Source organism: Toxotes jaculatrix, chromosome 11, assembly GCF_017976425.1.
Source record: "Toxotes jaculatrix isolate fToxJac2 chromosome 11, fToxJac2.pri, whole genome shotgun sequence".
Classification (NCBI taxonomy): domain Eukaryota; kingdom Metazoa; phylum Chordata; class Actinopteri; family Toxotidae; genus Toxotes; species Toxotes jaculatrix.
The window spans coordinates 8,640,089-8,658,972 of NC_054404.1; the positions used below are offsets into that span (position 1 = coordinate 8,640,089).

Sequence of the window (18,884 nt, forward strand, 5' to 3'; positions counted from 1 at the left end):
GTACAGAGAAGAGTGAGGGGCTCATTTTCAGCTGTGTCCTTTCATGTAGCCTGACAACAATGAGGGTTAAATTCAGACCTACTTTCCTCTGTAATCAGGTCAGGTCCAGACAGGTGGTCTCTGACTGATAAAGAGCTGTGGGGATGGAGGGCTCCATTTTTACTAACGATTTTGCTCCAACGTTTGGGGAGTCATGTATGTTACTAACCAATATTAGCGCACAAAGGAGCTTAACAAGCAACCTGGTTCTCTTCAGCAGGACTATTACTCACACACTGAATGTGTTGTTCAGCTTTCATCAGCTAGGGTCTATTTAGATTTGAGGACAGTAGAGGAGAGGAGAGGACGAATTTAGTCCATTTTTCCAAATTTAGTCAAACACTAGTTTATTTATTGTTCTTCCTACATTTTCCTTTTTCAGCCCATTTAAACTATCCTTTTTAAGAGACTGAGCAAACACTTTACAGCCATGCAGTCTCCTTTATATTTGCAAAGCTTGTTTTTTATCCATGCCCTGAAAATCAAAAAGTTCTCAATAGTCCCACATTTTGCTGGCCTGTCCATCCACCTCAGCCTCTTCTCCTTTGTTTCTGATGGACAAAAACCATGATTCCTCACCTGATTGTCACCTCAATATAAACAAATGTTTTTTTTGTGAGTTTGCTGGAAGAACAGACACTGCCATTCTTCTCAGGAGGACAATCACGAAATCGAACATGCAGAAACACAATGAGATGCAGGAAAATGTATCTCTGATTCTAAATAAATTAATGTTCAGCCTGCTGTATTTTTCTCCCTTCACAATTTTTTTTCTGCCACTTTCCCATCTGTGGAACTGCATCAGAATAGCTCACTTCCCCACAGTCAGTTAATCCACTCTGTAAATAGTATAAAGCTTGTACAAACACATAAACCAAGTGCAAATAAACATGACATTTTTTAATTGGCAGAGGCACGTTCTGCTTTGGAGCAAGCACTGCTCTTAAAAATCAATACTGTTGTATTGTATTATTCAGTGTATTGTTCCTGGTGCCAAGCACTTGGATCACATCACAGCTGGCTGCTTATTGTGAAAATTAATGCAGCATGCAATGCAAACATGACAAAGAGCTGACTATTGATTTTTGCATTTTGATTTTCCTCTTGAGGCGCCTTGTAGTTTTATGGTCAGGGTGTGGATGCAGATGCTTTTCACGTCTCTGCAGACATGTAGAGTATGCACTTGCAAATATCTGTATTCATCTTTCTGTCCATGTGACAGATGGATGGGAGCTTTAAGAGGAAGATGTGTATTCATCTCAATATTGGCCTAAATCTAGTATGAATGGTAGATGTGCTGAGGAGTCTTGCACTTGCCTTGCTGTTGCTGACACTGCAATGTCCAGAGGCTGCCTGATGTCTCGAGTCAATCCAGCTGCCAGAGGAAGGGAGTGACTTAGTACAAGAACAAGTAGACAGTATACTTCCTTAGTTGTGATGGCGCACCAAGAACTGTAATTACTCCAATTTCATGAAATATTACTTTTTCAGTGAAGTGTCCACTCCAGAAAGCAAACAGTACATTGATGATGAGATGAAACCCACGTGTATCCTGAAATTTACCTAAGCAGTGAGCTGGTGAGGTTTAGTGCCTTTAATTTAAAAGTTAAATTAGACTTTTCCCTGCTACATGTAATGAGAGATGTCTGAAAAAATAATGAAAGACTGTAAAAGAAAAGATATAAAGCACCAACTTTTCGAATCTTTCTTTAATGGAAAAGAAATCCTTTCATTTCAGACAGGTTGTTAACCTGGTAATTCAGGTCAGTCAGGATTCACACCAAAACAGCCTTAGGTCGAAATAAGTGCCTTTGTGATTAGTCTGTTCTCCCTTATGATTGATGATCAAGCTCAGTCAACTGCTGCAGTAAATAAAAACTACTGAGGCTTCTGAGGTTTGCATAAAAAGCTCATTCATTCCTTTTCAGAAAAAAAAAGATATTCAGCATCAGATTTAGGGGTAAGTCATTAAATTTGCTTACTCTACATGATCCATTATACAGTATAAAATGCTTTACATAACATTTTCTCGCATTCCCATGTATGCATGAATGCAAAAAGACAAGACTGGTGGATAACTGTGCGGTGGTGGAAGAAATAACCCAAATAAAGGGATGAAGTTTTCTAAGACAAAATTGTAGTTATCTTAATTGTTGTTAACTTGCTGTGCTCTATGCTCTACAGTATTACAGCTCTACTGTCATAAGGATACTCAATGTGCTAGTTGTAAATAATGTTGATAAACATTAACCATATTTTGTGGTTTGTTTGTTTGTTCTCTATAATTGTAACTGTAGAGAACAAGAGTCGTGGAATGATCGAATGAGATCTGGATGGTGCCATTCTATCCTGGGAATTAGATGATAACTCATTCCTGTGACTCAGCACATAGAACCATTAGCTACCATTATAGCTTGACATAACTTTGTTTGAAACAGCATGAAATTACATTTACCTGCTTAAATGGCCCATTAATGTCAGGATGGCATTCCCAGGGGATGGAGAACCGGTGTGAGAGAGCTTTTCTCTCCTAAGCAGGGCAGAGAGAAGGAAAACAAATGCAGCACTCATGAGTGAAGTGATGAGAGGAAAAAATGTGAGGTAAGCCTTGCCATGTGGGACTAAAACACAATACAAAGTGATTTAACAGGTTAAAATAAAGATTCAGTGAGTAGCACTTTAGACCTAGAGAGGAACAACATAGTGTTGTCTTTATTGAAATATAAGTATTAACCCAAATCCCTCTGAATGACTCCTGTTTGGATTTTGTAAATATGAGACATGCCTTATTAAAATGTCATTTGTTTTCCCCTGAGGCCCTGCTGCTACATCACTATGTCTTCATGTTGAAGAGATGCGTTGAGAAATCTGATTATGCTAAAAGTCTGTTAGCCCTCCAGCTCTAAACGTCAGTCACTGTTGTTTTGGTTAATATCATCATCATCATCTGTTCTGCTATGGTATCTCCCTTAGCAGCCCTTCAGCAACAAGTTCTTTTGCTGTGCTAAGGCCTCTACACGTGCTCACTCTGGCAAACAGGGAGTTGAAGGCACAACAGAATCAAAGTCATTGCTTTTAGGAGAACAAATTACCTGCTGAACATCTTCAGAGGTTATGCTTAACGTGATTTTAAAAAATACAAGCATATTCTGGTTGATTACTCCTCTGCTCAGGCTTAAATTGGCGGGGAAAAAAAATTAATTGATTACTGTAGGAACAAGAGTGATTAAGGTGAAGTTAGGACAACTGGAGAGCACACACCCACACAGAGAGGAGGTCTAATCAGGCAAAATAAGCAAAAACAAATGTGGGAGTCAATCATGGATGTGTAGGGCATTTAAATATGGTCTGGACAAAACATTAGAGCTAGCTTGTGAGACATTGGTTAGTTTTATTCATTCATTCATATACATCATTTTTTTCATCCTGGATCGTCCTGGAGCTATCTCATTATTAATTGTTGTTTTAATATCTTACAACTGTCTGTAGTTCCTCTAATTTATTTGTGTGTTGCTTTTAAAGATAACAAACTTCTTTCTCAGAGGACATTTGGACTTGTCAAGGCATGAATAGCATAGGTGTGATTTATAGCAATAATGATTAATTACTTTTCAACTTTTCAACAGGACTTATTTATAATATTCAATTTTGTCACTCAAACATGTTAGAATTAGCTTTACTATGTTGCCAGCTGCGTACTACTCACTCATGTCTCATAAACACACACACACTTCATCCTAAACAATGACTAACAGGTCCTCTCCTCTCTCTCCACCATTAACACCTCTCCATCACCATGGCATCCAAAGCTTTGAGCTTGATTTTAGTGAGGTGAGTTTACAGCAGGTCAACAAAAAAAAGATGTTTTCAGTGGCAGATACAAAAGCCTGCCCCTCTTTTAAAGTTGCACCTGCATTGTACCAATGCATCATCATCCTCACTGTCATCTGTATTGTGTTGTGTGCAACAACGAACTTGTGGCATTTTGATATTTACAGTAATTACGGGTTTAGCATTCAATTGAAAAATTCCTTTCTCTGACAGATACAAAAATAGTCTCAGGTACTCACTAAACCTCTTAATCAAATCCAGTGTGCCACACAGCCTACATCTTAACTGTTTTCACAAATTCCAGTTCTGTAGACATGTAATTTGTTTCTGATTTTGTATTCAAGCATCTGAACATCACTAATAGCAAACCTCTTTTTCCCCTGATATCAGTGTAGCTAAAGTCTCTATTTCCTCTGAATGTAAGTTCTGTGAATAATTACAAATGATGGCTGAATTGAAACTGAACATCCAAAGACAATGAAAGATGGAGCTGGGCCTTCATATTGCACTCTCTGCTTGTCTGACTGACGTGTGCCATGACATCAATCAATGGTGAACACAGTGTTGCTTATCAATACAAGCTCTTGGTTTTTCTCCTTGGATTTGACAGGTCACGAAGTCATCCTTTGACTGGAAAAAGCTAGCTCGCGTGCAGTGCTAGACAACCAAATTACCCTTATTTCAAGAAGGAAAATATAATCTCTCACTCTCTCTGTCTCTCTCTCTGTTTGTCTCCTGTATACCCACACAAACACACACTGAAACACATGGCTGAATCGGGACTGCTGTTCTGCCAGCAACATCATCACTCTCCTTCCCACCCTTGTCTCCATGGAGACAAGCTTCCAGAGCTGGCTGGTTGCAGACCGTTGTGAATCAGCACAGACTAAAAAGGGAAGGGGAGGGTGGGGGTCTCTTTGTATTTAAACATGACTAAAAGAACACTGTGAGCTCTGTGTTAGCTTAGTGGCAACGCCGAGGTGATCAAAGTGTCCAACCATTCATGCATGCAGATGTGAAAAAGACACAGGAATATTCTGATCAAGATATCTGTATTTATGGCATCTTCAGTGCAGACGACAGTATTCACATTGCACATTTTTCTGTGTATATAGATATACAGAATGTTCTTCAGCTAACACTACGCTATTCATTCATACATAACTAAAAAATATTATTTGGATTTGATGATGGTTTTACCCATTGTTCAGTTTTCAGGCACATGAAATATAATTCCCCATTTATCTTGTCTATTCAAACAGAACTGACAACATCATAGTCAATTCAATCATTAGCATGATTGGCCACTAATTCAGCACATTTCATGGTTTTATTAACAGGATTTCTGCATTTGTTGCTATTACATTAAAGTCAGTTGCTTGCTTAGTTCTGCTCTCTTCCCTCCGACTCTGAATTTGGTCATGGAATTAAAGACAACAGAACAATATTATCATTGAATTTTAGCCATGCTGGTAGCACAGATTAATTGTATGTACTGTTGTGCTCCCTTCAATTTCCATCACTGGGTCAAAAATTGAATTTGTCATTCGGTTTATGACCAAATACCTGCGAAATTACATTACACTACACTACAACTTGAAGGTCAAGCAGTGAATATGTAAGCAAGTGATTAAACTGACTGCACATGTTTGTAATATTTGGCTGTAGTTCTGTATTTTCATTATGTATGTGACAGTATTGTTGTCACAATTCATACAGCATTTCATAAGTCTCACCTCCACTCCAGCATCCACCTGTGGAGTATGAGTCTCTGTTTATCTCAGGGGAATTTATTATTGTCCTCAATCCCTGTCGATGCTAAGCTCAGTCCTTGAAGGGAGCGATGGGGTCAGAGCCAATGTGCCAAGTATCAATGCTGTGCATGTTCTAAATTTGACTAATATTGTATTATGTTAAAAAGCATTAAGCATTGCTAAGAATAATGGGCATTATGGCCACTTTATTTGTAAGATCCATTTCTCCAAACAAAGCCCATGTGTAGACCTGCTGACTGCTCATGTGCTCAGAGGCTGCACTGAAATAGGATGGTCAGTCTACGCCCAATTAGCACTACTTAGAAAGCCTGATGGAGCACAAAAACAGGCAAGGTAAGATCATGAGTTGGCAGCGAGCAAAGGAGAATGCAAAAAGAAGACGGGTTTGCTAAAAAAGGCTGCCTTCCCAGTTGTTGAGTCAAGGAAACTTCCTCTTGCTGTGTGTCAATGGTGCAGAAAGACAACCAGAATCAGCTCTAAGCCCCCATGATAAATGTACTAACAGCTGGACGCTTCCGTAGTCAGAACAATGTCGGAAGTATTTAGTGAAGTTGATTTTAGACAGGATGTAATGGATCTGCAAGAACGTGTATGTATGTGTGTAAAGTTCACTTAGAAGAGCAACGGAAAAGAAAGCTTTCATCAGCTTAACACCTTCACCTTAACGTGAAGTCTGAATGGGCACTCTGTGCTCATCACATTTGTAGCCACACACACAAGCATGCACACACAGATGCATAAAAATAAACACACCCACACACGAAGCATGCGTTCGTGCCATACCGTATGTGTGTACAATTACAGAGGAAGTGGACCTTATTAAAGGTCAGAGGACACGGAGAGATTCCTGGCAGTGTAGTGAGTGCTCTACAGGGGCAAGGAAAGAGAAATACAGTTTATGGAAGAGGGAGAGAGCAAAGACGACTGCTTCCACTCCTGTCAGCATTCTGCACATTTAAGTTTTACTGCGAGAGTCTGTGGTTTATCAGAGTTTCATTTGTGTGAGAGACAGCAGGAAACCAAATGAAAAAAGGGACAGTGAGTGAGCCAATTTTTCAGATGACACTTTGTTGGACTGGTGACAACTTTTTTTTTTCAGATTTTGTTTTGATCTGGTCTTCAGTTTGCTTATAATGGTGGCAAAAAGAGACTTAAATGTGTTAATGTTTTCAGCTGTTTTTTTCTTGAGTGACTCAGGATTCACCTCAAATGAATCTCCTCCTCGCCAGTTCAACACAAACAGAGGTGGTAATCATGTCCCTGTCATAACATCTAAATGCTGTTTATGTGATCCCAGTGTTGGAAGAACAGCTACTCCCAAAGCTTTCATAATATGTAGGCACGAGGACAGGCATGAGTTTGGGGTCGGAGACAGCTGATGGTCGAGAATGATGGCTGCTTACTTCACTGTAATGCTGATTAGAGAGTACAGAGTGCTTTTTAGGGGATGTTTGAGTTGCAAATGAATGTTTTCAAAATGAGCATCGTGTGGGATTGTGGGTTTCTCATAAATGGGCTCAGACAGGTCTAGGCACAGATCTAGTGAGAGATGTCAACAAACAAAAGGAAAGGAGAAAAGAAAAACAGCCATCAACAGCCATCCGCAACCTGTCTGCATTGCTGAAAGACGGAAAAACAGGTTGAAGAAACCCACAAATCTTCAAGTGCACCTAGCCAAGCCCTAATGATTAAAGAAGATTTCTCTCCTTTTGACGTAACTGAAGCAAGCACAGACTAAACAGACCGCAATTGGCATACAGGGACCAGCACACAATGGAAGTGAAATGCCAAACCTTTGAATGGCCTGAAGGCAGGTACACTGTTGTGCCCCATTAACTATGAAGTTCCTCTGAAATGACTAGGGCAAAACATCAGTGGCCTTTGCCGCTTGCTTTCTGGTCTGAGAATGTGATGCAAACATTCCCACATGTGGTGCACAGTACGCTCACAGACAAAGACATACATACAAGTGGACAGACATGTACGCACACGTATCCGGCACACATACAAAAGGCACAATACCCTGTGAGGGTGAAAGACATGGACAGACTGTGATTGTTAGAAGGACTCGAGTAAACAATTCATCTCATTATCTCAAACTAGCTTGAATATTATTACCACATCAGTGGGAGGCGTTTGGCATTCTTGCCTTCCATAGTGGTGGACCCACTAGTCAGAAAGAAAAAGAGATGGCATTGTTCTGAATTTTTCTCATACATCTGACATTTTCACCGTCTAACATGCAAAGTCAGAGTAGGAAAGTCATTCAGCTGCTTTGGTATTTTTGCCATCCAATGACAGAGCATCAGAAATACCTGGGCATGTTTCTACAGAAGGCAGTCTCCCGAGGGCACTCCCCTGTACTGCTAATGTTTTTTTAAAGCATTAGTGTACGGGAGGCATACAAATGATCATGCAGAAACATGATGAGAGCAGGAGGAAGGCTGTAATATGGGGTCCCCATGGCAACCACACAAAACAGCATGCACTCACCATGGCAACAGAGCTGGCGAGGGAATATAGCGGAGACAGTGTTGAAGCTGGTGCTGGCCGCTGGCTGTTTGAAGTGATACATGCATGCCAGCAGCACAGCATCAGCAAGTAAATCACTCACATTGTAGCATGAATATATTACATCTGTGAATAAATACTGGTACTGAGATGACAGGTGTACATTTCAAAACATGAAAAATGTTTCTATAGTGAACCTTAAGCTTTAAGCTCCACTAATCAATATTTTTATTTTAAAAATGGATCAAATCCTGCAACCCTATGGAGCATTTTAGCATGCTTCAGTTCTTTGTTTTTGGCTCACTCTCAAGGCTCTCATAATCCTGGTTAGGAGCCCCGGCAGACAAATGTTTTCAGCCCAAAAAAAAGAAAGAAAGAAAAAAAAGCCAATATAAACCCACTATACACTACCTCATTAGCACCAAATGGTAAACGGACAACATTAGCAACAAGCTGGAGAACATAGTGGAGCATTTATCTGCTAAACCCAGATATTTTTCACAAAAGTTAGTAGAATAGAGCTTAAAGGAAAGAGGAGACTGTGCTTGCATTTGCCATGGTGCCAGAAACATAACTCCAAATGAATGATAATGTTGCTCCATGTCAGCTGAATGTGTAAAAACACAACTGTATATGTGGTAATCTGTCAGTCTTGTGTTAAGATCTTCTTGGACCCTGTACAAGTCAATTAATGCTGCTATGAAAGAATAATTCGACAAGCAGGAAGAAACAAGATATAGCTTAGTGAACTTATATTTACTTTCTCAAAAGGGTAGAAGTACAGGGGCAGAAGTGCACACAGACACTACTCTGTTCCTGTACAGAATGTGCGTTATGTCATGATATACAGTTCAGTAGGCCTTGGTTAATAGAGCCACAGACGGCTTACTTGAAATGACAAATAGCCCAATACAACTGCTGATGCTTCAAGGCCACAGTCAGCTGTACTGTAAACGATAATGGTTTCCCTGCCAGACAAGGAGAAACCCCCAGAACATAAATCATCATTCTGTTACTGTTGTTGCACACAGGGATATGCCACTAAATGTTTGAACTAGTTTGAATATACAGGCTTGCTCGCTCACACATGAGGTCAAAGCAAGTTTCACCATCCATAAGGATGCATAATTTACCGTAATTCTGAAATAAAAATGACTAAAACATCCTCCAAAAGCTCAAAAAATCAAAATCAGCAGCCCCAAACAAGGTGTGATTAATGCCGCACATTAAGTAGGCATTTCACAAAAGAATCTCCCTAATGAGGTTGGTTGTCAGTGAAGTTTTTTTCTTTAATCATTGTCTTTAATTAAACACTGAAACACAAAGAGACACACCGATATTAATCACTCTGGGTTAAGCTGCTTTTCAGTTCAGCAGCCATTAAAAGTTGCACCGCTCGACTGGATCCGACGGCTGCTAAGACTGAATTGTGTCACTGTGAACTCAGGAGACCTTTCAGTACAAAAACATGTTTCTTTAGTGTCTGTGGAATTTCAGATGAGATTTCAGGTGCCACATGTCAAGTGCGAGATGAAAAATATTGCATGCTCAAAGTGCCATTTTGGCCTTTGTGTTTCTGAGAATAGCTGGCAAACCAAATGCTTCTCAGTTCTTAGAAGAAGAAGATGTGCATAATTTCTCTACATTGATATTCAGCCATCCTGGAGCAACACTGTCTGCCGGAGCTGTCGGCTCACTGGAATAATCAGAGCGGGTGGGTGTGGCAGAGGGTTAGCTGGCAATAACAACACAATAGAGCTGAATCAATGTCTCCATCTAGTGATGAAACTTAGCATTAACAGGTGGACTTTTTTTCATAATAACAGGAGCAATCATCATGCTGATGCTGATGTCCTTGTTTAAAATATATGAGTTTTTTCTTACCACAAAGATATTTACAGGTAGAGTATGTTTGTTGTATTAATACATACAGGAATACTTTTTCAGTGGGCATTTCTGTTCTGGAAGTCTAAGAGGGCAAATATTCTCCCACCCTTTGACAGGCAGTGAGAAAAGGCAGATTATAAACTAATGCACAAGCAAAAACATCCTCTTTTATACACAATACCTCCTATGCAAAGCAAGTAATTAGTCAGCGAGTTGATTTATTCCACAGATTCATTACAGTTCATCAGAAAGTTGTCCATGCAACAACTCCCCTCATCACACCCATAAACTATTATTTCACTCTCAAAAACACATACACACAAATGACAGACTCGTAGTGGTCATATATTATCAATATTATTATGCACAAAATATAAAACTAGCATCTGTCTTTGACATCAATACATAGTGGCTGCAATATTTCTTCTCTTGCACAAAATGTTTGCACGTTTACATACACAAAGTAGTTACTATGCAGTGCATAGTCTCCATTAACTTCTCTTGTCACGATATTGCATAATAAATATCATCGGGCTTTTAAGACTTGCTAAGATTCAGACGTGTGTGAGTGGCAGGGAAAAGGCTCAAACTCAGTTAAGACAGAATAAATAAAACCGAGGAGTGTGTAAATATGCATGTGAGAGCATGAAATGATAAAAGAGACAGTCAAGAGTATGAATCATGACCTCCTTGACAGGCTACTGTGCATCTGTATCTGTGCATTCATGTCTGTAATTGAGAATATGTCATTAACAGAGGAAGTTGCCTCAGAGACCCTGAGATTGCCGATCTAACTCATATCCTGCCAAACAGCCTTCTCTGTCGGTGACAGTGTACATGTAGAGTTACAAATGGGCCAAACCAGTTAGCTCTGAAGAAATTTGGCTCTCGCAGTAGCTATCAGTCAGACTGACTGCTTTGTTAAAAATCTCAAGCAGGAAAGGGTTGAGCCCTGCTACTCCCATGGACCACTGCCAATATAAAGGAACAATAACACACAACTCTGTAATAAAAATATGTTACTGTGCATTAATCATAAATTATGAAGCTGCAATCATGACCTCTGCACTTCCTCGTGGAATTAAATATAACATTTTAGCAATGAAAATTTTATTTTTCTCAGTGAAAAATAATAATTTGTCCAAATCCTTAACAAAACATTTTATACAACGTGAGATGGAAACCTGACAGATGACAAAATGTTCTCTGATCCATTTTGTCAAAAACCTTGTGCACCTTTTTTCTTTATCTTCTATTTATATTTATCATCTCTAACCACTTATCAGGGTCTAGGATGCTGGTTACACAGCAGCCATTTTGGAAGTAGAACGGCAGTAAATGACAGTGGGTTATATAGAAAACTATTTCACATAGCTATAAGTTGGTATCCATTTGGAGGGTGTGTGGGATTTCAGCTGATTTGTGTGCTTCAGCACCAGTTCTATTTTAAAGAAATCTCCCACGTTTCATTTCCACCACTGGGCTGAAGACTCTGATACTGTGAGGAAAGCTCTGACCTGTTTGGTTTCTGTATATTTTTCATAGGGATCCCCTCTGAGTTAGAGGTCTAACTCGTTCGCCTTGAGCAATGATGCCTGGTTCACACTACGATGACCATCAGAAAGCTATGACGCAAATGTCTCCCACTTTGTGCTTCACACTTCTTCATTAATCAGCCTGCTATCAGGCTCAGTTCAGATCGGGTCAGCCTAACACCGCTTCAGGGAGCAGTGACACAGCAGATTATCTGTACAAATTTCTTTTGTCTCCTCTCTTGTTCTCCTTCATTCACTGTCTTTTCATTCTTTCATAAGATTTTCTCTCTGTTTTGCCTTTTGCTTCTCTGCTTTGGTTGCTTCTCTTCCTGCTTTCTGTCTCTGTCCTCATTTACCTCTGTGTTTTTTCCTCACTGAGCTCGCTCTCTCTCTCAGTGTTGCAAGAGGAAGTTGGTTGCCATGTTGATGTCGTTGTTTGAAGCTCTGAGAGCCTCGAGGGCATCAATCCTGGAAAAGCCCATTTCCACCAGCCGTGCAACCTGTGGGACCAAAAGAAAAAGCAAAACAAAAAAAAAAGAAAAACATCAATTGAGAGACAGCAGCAGCAGATAAATCATCACCTGGGAATATTTCACAAGGGTGCCCTGCACAAAGTAAGGCGTAGGTGGTAAACAAGACTTAGCAGTCCATCTGTGTATAAAGAATTTCAGTCATTCATGTCTTAAAATATGTGAAATAATAGAGCTAATACTTCCTTTTGGTATGAAAACACACGTGTAAACATATACAGAGACACACAGGTGAACACCCACCTGCTCCTCTGCGACAGGCGAGTTGTCCAGTAGTGGTTGCTGTGTGGATGGGTGTGTCTGAGCCTGGGGGCGGGGCTGCATCGGTGGTCGGTTCTGTCCTCTGTGTCTCAAGGAGGGGAACAACCTGGTCCACTGTAACAACCCAGCCTGAACACATACAGACATGGAGGCAGAATCACATGTACACATGTGCCCATTTTACAAATGGTACAACTGCAATTCCTGCACAACTCCTGTGTGGCATCTGATGCTTTAAGTGAATGAAGTTCTGACATTGGAGTCAGGCTCATCAATGCTCCGTGTGTGTCCCCGTACCTGTGGCTGGTGTCTGGCGCTCCTCCTGGCTTCGTTGTACTGGGCCAGCAGCAGCTGTTGGTCAAGCAGGTCCATCCTCTGCTGCCTCTGGATGTCCAGAGTGGCACCCATCCCCAGAGGTGTCTCACTGCTTGGCTGGGAGCCTTGAGGACCACGGATGTTAATAACACATTAACAGGCACACAGAAAAACATGTAACACTGTGTCAAAGATCTGTACATCAATAGACAAAAGGTAATAAAGGGCAACAACGAAAATTTGTGTTTTTAAAAAGGAGTTGAGAACAGGAATCAAGATATGCATCTGTTACTTGTGAGTAGCATAAATATTTTAGATGTCCTGCACTTCACAATGATATCCTGTCTTTTGGACACAGAAACATAGCAAATACCAAAGTAGCGTACTGTTAACACTAGGTCTACTCAAGTTTTCAAGACAAAATGTGGAAAACCAAATTGTTAACCACAGACTATTCTGAGGTCGGATAAACACGATTTCACAGCTGAAAGGCTTTAAATGACCGTGCAGGATGTTAGAAATCAGAGAGAGGGAGCCGGTTAAGGCATGACATTCAATGTAAACAACCTTTTATGTGAATGTTTTGAGAGAAGACAGTGATGTGTGATGTCATGTGTAAAAGCACAGTCAGTGAGAAATTACTTTTATTAAGGAATACTGGATGCTTTCATACTACTACTCAAGGGTGACATTACTGACCCAGAAATCCTTGGATTCCAATGAACAAGTTATGAACTGTTTACTAATGAATGGTGTCTCTAAAAGTGGGAACATGAATAAGCCTAACTGTATAATAATTACAGCAAAGGGCCAAAAAAATGTCACAGGACAAAGTTATTCTGGGAAAAAGGGCTTTTATCTGCAAAGAGGATCTTTAAGACAGCTGTTCAACCTTTGCTTTACTTTTCTTCAGGTTTTTTAATACAGGAAAATGGAAAAAAAATACAGAAAGTTTACCATCCATATGATTAATGCAATGTAGCAGTGTTCAAATGCCTAAAATTATTATGTTATTACTCCTCAGATAGACAGAGAGTAAACAACTGCAGTGTTGGGACCTGCAACACTGGTCACTGTGTAAAGGATGTGCACAGGATTTGTGTGTGTAATTACTAATGGTTGGACTCACTTGAGAAGATTGGTTCCAAAATGCACCGTCCAATACGAGACACCCAGGCAGGTACGAAGAGGAGCTTATGTAATCGGAGAACACTAGAGTGGTACAGTCCGCCTGAGATCTGAAAGGCACATTCACAAAAAAAATGTGTATATAGTATGAAAATTAGCTTTACTGCATCAAAATCAAACTCTGCAAAGTAATCCATGGTGTGCTGCAGGGCAACAAGATCCTGTTATATCCAGATATATGAAAACCTTTGTTAAGTAGCACTGCAAAGGGTGATTATTTTCATTATCGAATAATCTGCTAATAATTTTCTCCATCAGTCATTTCTTCTTTAAACTGTCAAAAGCCTACCGCCCTCAACAAACACCCCATGTACCTCCCACAGGTCATAAATCACTTACTGCCATTTTAATCACCAGTACACTTTCTTTCATGTCAAGAAGAATTTGGCTACTCACCAGACCACTGAGCGCAAGAAGCCACATGAAGGGGCTGGAAGTCAAAAGCTGAGGAAGAGAGGGAAAAAAAACAAAAAAACAGTGAAGATCAGACTGAAGAACAATAGGACACAAAGCAAAAGAGATGAACACATGCTCACACTAGCAAAACATGGGTTTACCTGCAAGCCTACTATGTAGACTAGAGATTTGTTGGTGATGTGGATGTGGCCCAGGACCTGGGTGACTGGCATCCTGGGGATTGACAGGTAGAAAGGCACAAACAGAGAGAAGACTGGAGCGAGCCTGTGAAAGGAGAGAGGGAAAAGAGGATGTAGATAGCAGGCAGGAATAGAGACGGAGAGAAACAAAAATATGAGCATTTTCAAACTTGTCTGTGTAATTACCAGATTTTGTTTAATGCTGTTTAATGTAAACACTAAAAAAAACTATTCACCACTTTACCATCTCATGTTTTCTGAATAATAATTTATTATTTCATGAAGTCTCTCAAGTAATTTTTACTTCCTTCCTTTTGTGGCAGTGGATGGTGAGCTGCTGTCACAGTCCACCACCATTTAAATGCAGTATGCCCAAATATAATGTGGGGAGGGGATTAAGAAATTTAAAAACTGGATATTGCCCAAGGCTTACACGGTGATATGTGGAGGTGAAAAATAAAGATTTTCCACTTTAGTGACAGACGGTTTGAACACTGCTTTAACACGTCATAAACCTATTAGTTTTTTTACGTGAAGGATCCACAGAGGCCTCAAGATATTTCCTTTTCAGAGATGCAGCACACTTATAAGTGAAGCTTAGCATGCACTGCGGCTACAGAAGTGACCAAGCTACTCACAGTCCTGCAGGCAGCTCCTCGACTTCATAGTCAAATAGCCACTGGAAAGCTTGGGCCAACAGGAAGTCCATCAGCGCAGACAGACACCAAGTGCCAAACAGGAAGGACTGGAATTAAGAAGAGCACCATATATGATGGTTAGAAGAATACATACCTAGAAAGTGTTGCCCATGTCTTCAAACATTTCATTTCACAAACACAAAATCAGTGTCAAATATTAAGTATATCCCCTGAAAGAAGAAGTTGCAACACAGGTGAACCTCATATTGATTTTGATTTAGGATCATACTCAAAATCCTCTCACAGAAAGATCTTAACATTTTGCTTCTGTTTAGGAAAATAACTGTAGAAGAGACAACCAACAAGGAAACTCGATGTGGTTAACACATTAAATCTATCCAGTCCAGATTTTGGGGCAATGTAGTTCAGCTGAGAATATGAGCAAGTTTATTACATTTGTACTCTGTATATCCATGTATGTATTCATCTATCAATGGTTTTGGTACTTACAGCAAACTTCCTGGTGCCAAACCTCCTCTCAAAGATTCTGAAGTTGTAAATGAGGAGGCTGCTACAAAAGGAGTCCTTCACATCTAGACAGACCAGCCTGCCACACAACAACCGCCACACCTACAGCACAAGGGAGAGCAGAATTATACATGTACGTTATAGATGCACAACATTATGACTTTGTGTGATAATGCCATTTCCGAATAACACAGTGTATGTAACCCACATACAGTATATATGCCATGTTCTACCCTGTCTCACATTTCAGACCTATCAAGAAGAACTAGATTTCAATACCAGATCATTTTTAAAACAGTTTGACAAAATAATTTTAAGTCAAGGTCCACACTTTGTGGCTGTTTCAGAGCTTTCAACAGTATCTCATGGTCTTCATCAGCGTATGGAACTAGCTCAGGTGTTATCATGTGGCCTACATAGGGAGCACTGGTCACATGATAACAAGTGTGGGGGTGATATATAGGGATGAGTGTAATTCCTGTCTGTCCTCAATGTTTGTCTTTTGGTTTGAGATGTTGATAGTATGCTGCTGTCACAGTCCATGTTATCATGTCATCAAAGTTCCTTAGATTACACTGATCAAATTATGACAACAAAGTCAACATCCTAACAACTATGTAAACTTCTTTGACTGACAAAGACTGTGAGATGCAGTCAAAAGCTCCACTAAAAGACAATATGTGGACCTTTAGATAAAATTGTGTTGCCATTCCCATTGTCAAGAATGACCTTTTATGCCTAGTTTTCAAACAATACACCAGTCACAAAAATGTTTTTTGATCTACTGGCATCTAAAACAGGACAGTTTCACACAGGGTAGAAGAATCTGGCACCCAGGAACACATCCGCACTATCTGAAGATACTGGGTGTTGGTTTTAGTCTCTCAGCTCCGTTTCAGTCCCTAACAGACAGACAGATATTGGAGACATACCTGATGCTGCTGAGTGACAGCCTGTAGGTTGTACACAAACAGCTCTTGGTACTGTGGCAGCAGGGTGAGCATCACAGTCAGCCCATTGAGAACCAAAAGGAGGCCTTTAGACAGAGGAGCCTTATCTGTGAGGAAGATCAGTGGTGGAAAGTAATTAAATTTACTCATGTACTGTATGTACAAATTTCTGCTATTTGTACTTTATTAGAGTCTTTTTTTCAAGGACATTTCACTCCACAACAATTATGTGACAGCTTCAGTTACTTTACAAATTAAGATTTTACATACCAAACATATGGAGAGTTTGTAACATATATATATAAACTGGTAACTGGTTTCAATGTTGTGGCTAACCGGTGTATAATGGTATGGTCTGCCATTTTCATGACTTACTTATACTTTCAATACAGAATTTAACATTACAACACTACTAATAGTTATAGAACAGAGGAGACAGAGGAAAGTGACACTGTCGGCTTCTTCTTTCCATATGTTATCATGTTCTAAATATAACACTAAATATAAGTTTTAATGACGGTAGATCACCTGTACACAAAGTCGGCGACGATACATTTCCTCCTCCTCAATACGGATTAAGCTAGATATTCAGAGGACGCCCTTGCCGCAAATCACGATTATTTTTAACAATGACACCTTAGCTAAGTAAACTGACTAAATGGAAAAGCAAAGCGTAGGTTGTTAATTGACTAAACGCGGCTGTAAAAGACAGAGGCAGCCTTTGAGTAAATGAATGACAGCGCAATGCTAACATCTGTTAGCTGAGCTAGCTGTTACCGTTGGAACTGACAGAAGACACGGTGAGGGGACTGCGACATCCCGGCTCTGGTTTAACGGTGGATCGGTGATACTTACAAAGGCCCCGAGAGCCGGTGGTGGTAAACATGGTGTCTAGATGAGTTATGGATTCCAGACGAAGACCTTCAGTCCCAAGGCAGAACAAACTAACAGTAAAACACCGAAATAAAGTTGGAGTGAGGATCCATGCTGAGAGGAAAAGAGACGAGGGGGAAAGGGAATGTCCTACAGGAACTCAGCAAGCCCAAAAGAGTTTCTTTCGCAGTCAGCTGAAATCAAATGCGAACTGACCTGTGGAAGGCGCTGTTGATCTATGTTGGAAACGAGATGCGGACCCATGCTTATTTTGACCATAGATTTTGACTGTTAAACTTACGCGAGCACATTTCCATCCGTCAAGAGTGGCCAATACTGACAAAATAACAAAGAGGTTTTAAGCTAAATCATAAAACCATTTCTCTTTTCCATTCACTATTTTTTTTGTTTTCAAGAGTTTAATTCCACTAGCATGTTTTCCAAATAAAAATACTGAAGTGCAAGACATAATTTAAAGAATAATGAAAAACAAAATAAAAAATGAATCTACAGTGACAAACAGCTACTACTTCTATTAAGTCCTACACTTAAGTCTTTAATCATCTCTGCTAAGTCTTAGAACCAAAATATTCTTGAGTACCAAAAGTAAAAAATATTCTTAAGTACCAAAAGTAAGTGTTAATGTTAGTATTATCAGAATTTACTTGTTAATTATATTTTCTATTAAATTTTGTATCAGTAATCTGAATCAGCAGAGTAAGCAGTAAGTGTAGTTGTAAAATAAATTTAGTGAAGCAGAAAACAGAAATACTAAAGTAAAGAACAAGTTGTACTTGAGTAAATGTTATGCTACTAATAATAAATTAAGGAAAAAAATAAAATTGAAATTGAAAAGAAAAAAGTAAAACCACTAGAGAGCTGAAGAGGGAAAATTATTTTTAGCAAACCTGTAAAAATATTTTATGACCGATTGTGTTCCCTGCACATTACACTACAGTGTATCCACACAGCAATGAGCGTAGGGTCATATCTATCTGTAGACTTTGTCTGCCTGGTGACCACTAAGAGGTCTGTACTCCAGATTGAGAACCACTGATCTAATGTCTGCAGAGGCCCTGTATTTGGGATGGAGAGTCTTTCTTACAGGCATTTCATCTTATGCACCTCAGAGAGGGCATTCACAGGCCCTGAAGCGCTGGTTTAATCATGTTTGAGCTTTTGCCTCGTCATCTATGACCATTTGCTGAGTGTGTAATATATGTTTATGGGAGGGATATGCATACAAGCAGCGCAGGGAGTGTTTCATGTCTTGAAGCCATGTGGTCAGCTTTCTGACAGAGTGGTAACAGTGTTAATTATCCTTGGGGCCTTAAGCAGGATGTGACTGCACAAAGTCCACATTAATGACTTTTTCTTATGGTCCTCTGGCCTCATGCACACAGTGTCATATCTTGTCAAGGTCCAGA

General features: G+C 39.8%; 1 protein-coding gene across 1 annotated transcript; it reads right to left on the reverse strand.

Moving 5' to 3' along the window:
• Window positions 1-9,421: 9,421 nt before the first annotated feature.
• Window positions 9,422-17,612, reverse strand: ubac2 (UBA domain containing 2). Its single transcript, XM_041050624.1, has 10 exons — window positions 17,440-17,612; window positions 16,567-16,691; window positions 15,617-15,736; window positions 15,107-15,213; window positions 14,430-14,553; window positions 14,269-14,316; window positions 13,814-13,922; window positions 12,667-12,809; window positions 12,352-12,498; window positions 9,422-12,078 (listed from the first exon to the last, which is right to left on the reverse strand). Exons 1-10 carry the CDS (start codon window positions 17,468-17,470, stop codon window positions 11,971-11,973), a joined length of 1,062 nt encoding a protein of 353 aa, XP_040906558.1. The 5' UTR covers window positions 17,471-17,612; the 3' UTR covers window positions 9,422-11,970.
• Between the last annotated feature and the right edge of the window lie 1,272 nt (window positions 17,613-18,884).